The 8,322-nt window shown below is 49.6% G+C and overlaps 1 protein-coding gene across 1 annotated transcript in view; it reads left to right on the top strand.

The window, feature by feature from the left end:
- Positions 1 to 7,526: 7,526 nt before the first annotated feature.
- Positions 7,527 to 8,322, top strand: part of PDE4B (phosphodiesterase 4B, cAMP-specific) — an 11,381-nt gene continuing 10,585 nt past the window's right edge. Inside the window, exons 1-2 of the mRNA XM_010142150.1 lie at positions 7,527 to 7,574; positions 8,304 to 8,322. Coding sequence (XP_010140452.1) covers positions 7,527 to 7,574; positions 8,304 to 8,322 — 67 coding nt within the window. The remainder of the gene's footprint in view (positions 7,575 to 8,303) is intronic.

The following is an 8,322-nucleotide window of genomic DNA, read 5'->3' as shown; positions in this document are numbered from 1 at the left end:
AAGTGATGACTGCGGAGCCTGACTCGAATTTAAATGAAATTTAAATTGCTGCTTCATACGATTAACAAAATCCCATGTTTAATTCCATCGCTCCCTTGTTAAATGACAGATGCTCTTCCCTCTCAGTTGGTTATTATTTTTTGCTGAAGATTGAGAATATAATCTGGGCACATTTCATCCAAATGTCCAGCATCTCCTCTTGGTTCACCCCTGAGCCCTGCGGGATGGAGCAAGTACGCCTCTGCCCGCTCCCTGCCCGCTCCCTGCCCGCTCCCTGCCCGCTCCCTGCCTGCTCCCTGCCTGCCCTGGCAGGGACAAGCGGCTGGGGAGGCTCTTTCTTGGTTTGTGGGCTCTCTACGTAGTTGTTCGGCTTCCTTTGGTGCTCAAGGCTTCAATGGTGTGGTTTGCATGGGTGTGACTGACAGGAGGTTTCGCTCTGAGACCTGCAGCCTTCTGGAGCTTGATCTGCTCTTGAGACCACAGATGTTGTCAGCTCCATCAGGTCTTTCTTTTAATCAACTGCATGTCAACAAACAAGCTGCTGTGGGTTTTAATTTTGCTGTTCCTTCACCTCGGGCTGGTAATCTGCGTGTCTTCTTCCTGATTTTCCTTCTGCAGTTAACACAACAAATGTTTTTCCACCTGGTAAAACTCTAAAACCTGATTTTGCAGAACAAGCGTTTTTGCTTCGCCTCTTGGTCACGTGATGGTGAAAAGTAGCACAGGGTGAAGAGCTGGTACAGATGCTTGGTGCACTGCGCTCACCTGCTGTAGAAAGGGGCTACTAGTCTTGAGAGTTACCCCTTTGCCTGTAACGTGCCATTTGTGTGTCCTTCCTCCCTACGGTGCAATTTGGTTTATGTTCTAAAACACACCTTTCAGTGCTGGAGAGTCCCGGGGGATCATTGTCAGGTTGAGAGTTCTTGCCATGTGCAGGTTGATACTTACTGGTGAGGAGAAAACCACCCAAAATCTACCAAGCCAACACGTGAACTCCAGAGAGAGCTGCATGTATGAATTGCCTAGAAGAAACCTGTTCTTAAAGCTCTTAAGAGCATATTGGATGAAGCAGAAACTGATTTGAGCCTCTTCCAAAGGACCCCAAAGCTCCAGTTCAGGCAGCAGACCGGGCCCTGTGCCGCTGCCCGAGGAGACACGCCGTACGTGCGTTATCACACCATGCAGCGTGACATCTTCAGCTCGCTCAGCTCTGGTGTTTCGTATCAATCCAAACACACACAAATCTAAACTGAGGGCTGTTGGTACCAACACAACGGTCTGGGCTAGACCGAGACTTGATCATTAGGTGCTGCAGGACCGCCCCAGCCAGGGGGTGGTGAGTGGGTCTGGCTCTGCAGGGTCCAGCAGGCGTTTTATCTTCCCTGTGTGCCAGCCACTGCTCAGGCGGGCACGCCTCATCAACGCATGACACATCCACCTTCGGGAAAGTCAATGGGGTGGTTTCTCCGTGACCTTACCGATTCCCCAGCAGTGGCTGGAGGGGCATTTGCTGCTGCCTTTACCAGTTCCCCGCAAGTGAGTAACACGCCCCGAGCCTGCTTTTAAATAAGGAAATTCAGTATTGTTTCTGTAAGGAGTGTTAATTCATCGCCTTTTCCTTGGGCAGGGCTCTATAGGGAGCTTTTCCTTTCGGGCATTTTAATGCAATTTGCATATTTCAAGTCTTATTTGTCTGGAGATGAGCTGGAAAGGTACTGACCGGCGATAACACTCCTGCTCCAGGTTCCACTTCATCGCTTTTTGAGCCCTGTGTTGCGTAAGTACGTCCCACCCAAGGGAGGTTCTGCTGCTTTCTGAAATGCTAAACTTGCTGGGTAAAATCTGAATATTGTTCTGTCTACATCAGATATATGTTTCTGCTTTCATGAACAGCCGCACGCTGATTTATGGCAACACGCTGTTTATTTATCAACATGTACATTGTGGATTTTTAAATTATTCTAATAACATAAGGCCAACAAGTTGGTTATGATGTTACTCCTTTAAAGTCTTCCTTTGAACGTACATATAAATCAACTCGCCTTTGATGTGAAATTGGGGATTTCATAACCGTGTGTTTACTTTTTGGTTTGAAAAATAAGCTGAAGGGAAAACAAAACAAAAAAAACCCCTGAAAACAAATAGTACTTTGTATCTCATTAAAAATAGTTTCTAGCGCATTAAAAACTATATTGTTCTAGGAAATAAGAACTAGAAAGTTGCAAAGGCATTTGATTTTTTTAAATGACTGATAGCTGACTGCAAGTGTTCCACTTCTCTTCAGCCCTGAAGTTTGTCTGCACACTTCCTCCTTTAGTCCTGCTCGGTGCAAAACAGGCTTGTTTTTTGCTTTAAGCATTTAAACGCACCTTCCTGTCATCCTTGGTGTGAGTGCTGAAAAAGGAGAATCGATAGAAATCCTGAAGTAACAAGAACAGCTGCAAATTTGCTTGACATGGTCCTTTCTGTAAGTGATGTAACATCAGGAAAGCACGGATAAATGGGAACGGCTCCTAGAAATTGAAGTATTTTAAGTCTTTAGACTCACAGACTTTTTAAGAAACAATAAGAAAATTCCTCTGCTCTGCAAAATCTGCAGGTTTTCCAAATGCAGTTTTGGGAAAAAACAGAGTAATGAAAAATTGCTCTCAGTGCTCATGTACCTGAGATCAGCCTCCCTGCCTGTTTCGGGAGCGAGTGGGTTTGGTCTGGGTTTGGTACCCGGGATTACACCCCATAAGCCTCACCCCGCCTGGGTGAGGCAAAACCCCAGCTCTGGGAGGTTGGTCTGCCAAAGGGCTCGAGGTCTCTGTGACCGGGTGGTTACAAATCTCTCTTCTAGCTTCTCAAACATGGGCGATGAGATTGATCTCATTTTGCTAAAATCTGCAGAGGCACAGGAGCGTCACGTCCCTTCCCTTGGAGCGACCGGAGCTCCCCACAAAAGCATTACACACTGGCTGGTTGGTGTACACACGCATGAGTAACTTCCCTCCTGCGTGTCAATAGTTTCCGGCTGGACTCTCGTTCCCGCTCCGTCACACGGGCAGGTGAGCGTCAGCTCTTCCCAGCAACCAGTGCTGGGCATCCCGTTGCTCCCAGAAGAGCTGCTGAAACCAGTGGACTTACACCAACATTTTAATAGCGCTCCTGGACCTGCAGTGATTTACCCGGGTGATTAAGCCGAGGAGGATTCAGCCCAGCTGCCTTTGTGTGGAAGTCAAAGGTGAAAGCAACCCTCCTGCCCCAGCCCCTTTTGTCTCAGGGTCTCCAGGAGCGGTGGAGGAGCAAGGGATGTGCGTCAGAAGGGTGGGTCACCAGCAGCAGAGTTTATAAACAGTTTTACACGCTGGAGATCAGCGCTGAGATTCCTCCATCAAAGTGTGGGGTGGGACCCCACTCTCTCGATACTCCAGGGCCCCACAGCATCTTAGCAGCTCTTTTATCTTGAAATTGCCCTCAGCTCCTGCGAATGACTGAAACTGTTTTTAAGCAGCCTCTTTGCATAAAGACTCTTGGCCTGGGGGAACCCCAGCTGGTATAAATCGACTTCAAAGGATTTACATCAGCAACAGATACATCCTCCTATCTTTATTCTCGTCGGTACAGCACCGAGAACACCTCTGATGCTGTACTCTGAAAGGGAATAGGAACTGGGGTAACAACAGGATTACGGCTGAGGCCGATGAGGAGCTGGAGAGGCCAAGAACCACGCATGCCTCTGCGTGGCTCTCCCTGACCTCCCCAGGAAAGGAAGAGACATGTTTCTTCCATAAGGAGCCAGAAAGGTGGGTTTTTTCCACACTGAAGCGGCAGGGAGGTTTCCCACGCGTGGTGGTTGCTGCCCTGGACTCCACCCTCTATCGCACACAGTGGCCCCAGAGCCAGCACGCTCCCAGCATTGCCAGGCTCCTCAATCTGGCAAATTCTATCATAAATTAGGCCAATTTTTCTTGCTCTGCACAAACCCAAAGGCGGGTGAGCTTCGCCTGCAGAGTGTTTGGTCAGGGTGGGGTGAAGGACCAGCGGCCGAGCGGCTGAAGGAGCTGCCACACGCTGGGTGCTGATGCCACTGCCCTCCCGCGCGCCCTCCCACGTGCGGAGCTCCCCATGGTCCCCTGTGGTCGTGTCCTCAGCCCCACGCTGCAGCTGAGGAAGTAAAAGCAAATAGCGCAGAGAAGACGTGAGCAGCGAGGGAGCGGTGTGGGCAGCCAAGAGGGAACTGCGAGTGAACTTCCCCAATGGTAATCGGGGAAATCACTGCACGCACACATGACTGGAACGCTGGAAAGAAACTGTGATTCCCTCTACCAGAGGACACATGAAAAAGGGTCAATGCTGGTCATCAGAGAATGATTCAGTTTCTGGGAGACTTAATTTGGTTCAGATGGCTTGTGTGGTTGCTTCAGAGCAGGCAGGACAGGAAAACTCCATGCAATGCGCAATGGCTTCGTCAGCTGTGCCGCCATGTGTATCTGGTTGTGAAAATTTTCACTTGGGGCTTCGATTTATTGACGTGATCTGCACTCTTTTCATCAGCTGAATGTGTTAGGTCCTGCTGTTGGACTTTGGGAGAGAGAGAAGGGAGCCCCAAGCTCGTTTGGGATGGGCATCCCCTCCCGTTTGCGCACACACATATCCTTCCGCGTGCCTCAGTTCCCCAGCGAGGTTATTGTTGCTTATTACCTTGGAAAAGGCACCGAGACACTTGTTAATTATGAACATAACAGCACATGTCCAGGTGTTGCTGAGAGGTGTCACTGCAGCTGCTGAGCCGAGCGCCGAGCCGCGCTCGTGCACGAGCTCTTGAAAGCCACGAGGCCTCTGTTTGCTTAACGTCAGAGCGGTCGGTCTTTTCTGATCGCTAGCCTGCGATCTGTTTGCTTTACCCTTTGCCGTCAGATTGATTTAACGGTGGGATCGTTGCAGAGGTTTGCACATGGCATCAGTCATCGATATCTGCAGAGAGGCGGCGAATGGGCATTCTCTCCGCAGGCAGATGGCAAAGCGGGTCAGAGGAAGTGGCGTCGCTCCAGAGCATCCTGACATCAAGCGAAGCTCAGGAAAACACCCCCGATATCCCCCAGGAGCAGCGGAGGTGTGATTACTGAGGGCACCACCCGCCCGCTGTGGTCCGGGCTGAGCTGTGGGGGTTTTCAGAGGGTGCCGCGGTGTTCAGGAAATGCTGCTCAGGTCCCAGCATGGCTCGGGCGGTAAATTGCGATCAACCTGGCAAAGCCTGTGGGTATTCTTCGAGCACCGTGGGTGTCCCGGCAGGGTTTGGCCCCGAGCGTCCTTTCAGCAACGCTGTAATCCCGCTCTCTGCATTCATCAGTGGTGCTGATTGAAGTCTGAAAAGTGAGCAAGACGAAGGGGCCGGATTTCTGGTTAAAGATCAGGTAGGTGAGAATCCCAGGTCTTTTATCTGCCCTCTTGGCTGCTGCAGATGGCTCGGGTGACCTTGTGGAGGCCATTTAATTGGTTTGCGCCTCTCTGAAAAGGCAGCAGCCACTCTTTGTACCTTATGAAGCCAGTTGTGAGGAAAAGCGTTTTTTGTCAGATGTTCGTCCACCACTTGGGATTATTTGTCTGAAAGAGGTGATTGTATAAAGAACCCGACTGATTCAACGGTGCTTGAAAGCTGTTTGCGTGATCATCTGATGATGGTGTTCTCCTTGTAAAGATAAAGGCCTCCATCCAGAGAAATGTTTCAGCACATGCTTCACTGCGGGTCTGTGGGAGCGCTCACATGTTGGCGGCTGGTGCTTGTGACCAGCAAAAATACGTCACTGGGAGGAATGACGGGGTCAGAGCTCTCCTCTCCTCCCACGGCCTTTCCCTTGGTTTTCATTCTTGCTACTGCTCGCTCTCCATCACTACGGTTACTCTTAGGAGTTTCAAAAAGGCTTTTGTCCATCTTGGTTGGCATGACGTTTAGTAGGGACCCTGTAAGCCAAATGCCCCAGCGCTGTGGGGTGCCCTCCTGGGCAGCCACTGTCCTTCACATCCCGCTGCTGCCTGTATCCCATGACACAGTGTTTAAACTGGTTAATTAACAGGCAAGGTGAGGCCTCGCTGTGTGACATTCACGCCAGCAGGTCACTTCGGTCTGTGCAGATAGCCACATGGTAAAAGGGAGGTGGCATCAGCTTTCCACCTCTGATAATGATGGATTTAAGGAGAGAAGAAGGTGGCTTCACAACTTCATTTTCTCTGTGTGGTTCTTATGGCCAGAAGGCTGAACGGGAGTCCCATCTGGACGGTGCTGACGGCTGGAGCTGTGCCTGGCCAGCCAGGCGTGATTTTTCCTGGTGCTCAGTGCTGGGCCAGCAGCAAGCTGCAGGCTCTGCATCTCCCTGCCGCAGCACAGGCTGCCCCCCATGCCCTGCTCGTCCCACAGCACGTGAGGAAGCCTCGTGTCATCATGCCAAGCAAGGCTGATAACCTTTCACAAAGGAGAAAGGAAATCAGTCGAGACCAGAGACTGCACTTTTATTTTAGGAATCCTGGCTGCTGTGCTGCAGCGTAGTGCAGCCAGCCATCTCCAAGGACGTCCTAAAGCAGTGAGAGTGCCGCCCATCAGCGGTGATTCCTTGCTGGGATCTCTATCACATACAGTGCAGTGTGATTTTCTTGTGATTCTGTGCTAAAAGGACAGCTCCAGCTTCCTAACGAAGCATCGGTGTTTCAGTGTAAAATAGGAATTAATCATCAAATCTTGAAATTTGCATTGTGACTGTGTTTGTGTAAGGAAGAATTTATTAATTGCAGACTGACATTACAGATTTAAGGTTAGTGTTAGTCTATACCTTTTACCTGAAAAATTTCCAGTTTGTAAGGGCACATTTTGCTACATTGCTGCATTTTGCCCTTTACCATGTAGGGGCAAAAAATTCACGATCACATTGAAATTGTGAAAAATTACGCTTTTAAAAATCCCCCTGTGAATTCGTGCTTTGAAAATCCTCAGTGTCTGTAGCGAAGAGGATGAAAACAAAGCAGAAGAGGAGAAGAGCCGGCTGCCTACTTCTGACTTATTTAAATATGCCCAGAGCCTCCTCCATTTTCATCTCTCTCATAAAAAGATGGCTGTGTTCCTAAAGCTGGCAACCCCCCAGAGCCCAGCATCCTCCCCGCGTCGTGCAGTTCTGCTGAGCGAGGCTGCCGTGGAGCGGGGACCCCCTTCAGCCAGCTAAGCAACCAGGACGATTCATAATTCATAAGTGCTTGCAGCCACCCGGCTGAATGCGTTTGGATTAGCGCTCGCTCCTTCGTGCCGTCCCTGATTTCATTATTCTCTCCGGAGAGCGAGTACACCCACGTTCAGCTCCCTGCAAAGATGCTCTGCCAAGCCGAGCTTTGTCTGGGATTAGCAACTGCCGGGCTTTGGGGGATCTCTGGCTCTGATGAACGCTGATTTATTGTATTGGCGGGCGACGGGGGTGTCCGGGCGCCCGAGGAGCTCTCCTGTCTGACCAGCGATTTCTCCCGGAGGATTTGTGGACGGTGCCGCGGAGCTTTCCAAAATGCCTGAAGCGAACTATTTGCTCTCTGTATCTTGGGGTTATATTAAGGTGGGTTTAAATCCTGCAGGCTTATAAACAACCGGTTTTTTGTGCTTGGATGCACCTCTGTAAGGGAAATGCTTTTAAAATGGTTATTTGTGTGTGCGCGTGGGGAGAGATGCACGTACATGTGTGCTCTGCATGCGGCGTACATGGCTGTGGCTTTTCCTCCTCCTTTGGGAATTCACTGTTAGAGGATAAAAATGATGGCAGCGATGAAGATGGGTGATTTGGAGATGAGGAGGATCGTAGCATGTGTATCTGGGGGGAAAATGCTCGAATCCTGCGTTTTACTGTAATGATGCGAGCAGATCTGCAGATTTACAGCATCCTTCTCCTCTGCTCTGCTCTAAACTGTCTTACTTGCATAATTCAAAATGGAGCAAACTTAGAAAATTCAGAACAAAAGAGGGTTATAGGATGTGGAATCTAAAACCACTATGAGAATTTGATCTTTTGGAGAGATTCCCTGAAATGGTGTCTTATTGTTACAGTAAAACCCAGTATGTGTCTTCAGAGGAAATTAATTCAGTAGTTTCGTGCTCTGAAAAGAAATACCTAGTCATGATGATGCTGAGCAGTTCTGAATGAAACCCTGTGTTGCTGACTCCATTCCAAATACCTCCAGCACTTTGCTTTTAACATCTTGCTCATGGACTTGCTTGTGATGAAGCTGCTTTAATGTGGAAAAGCATTCAGAAAAATGCCATCTTTGTCTCTCTGCTCTTCCCCTCCCAGTTCAAGAGGATGCTGAACC

The sequence above is a fragment of the Buceros rhinoceros genome, unplaced genomic scaffold (assembly GCF_000710305.1).
Source record: "Buceros rhinoceros silvestris isolate BGI_N320 unplaced genomic scaffold, ASM71030v1 scaffold38058, whole genome shotgun sequence".
NCBI lineage: Eukaryota > Metazoa > Chordata > Aves > Bucerotiformes > Bucerotidae > Buceros > Buceros rhinoceros.
Note: the sequence above shows the minus strand (reverse complement) of the source record. Positions and strands in the feature narration are given on the sequence as shown.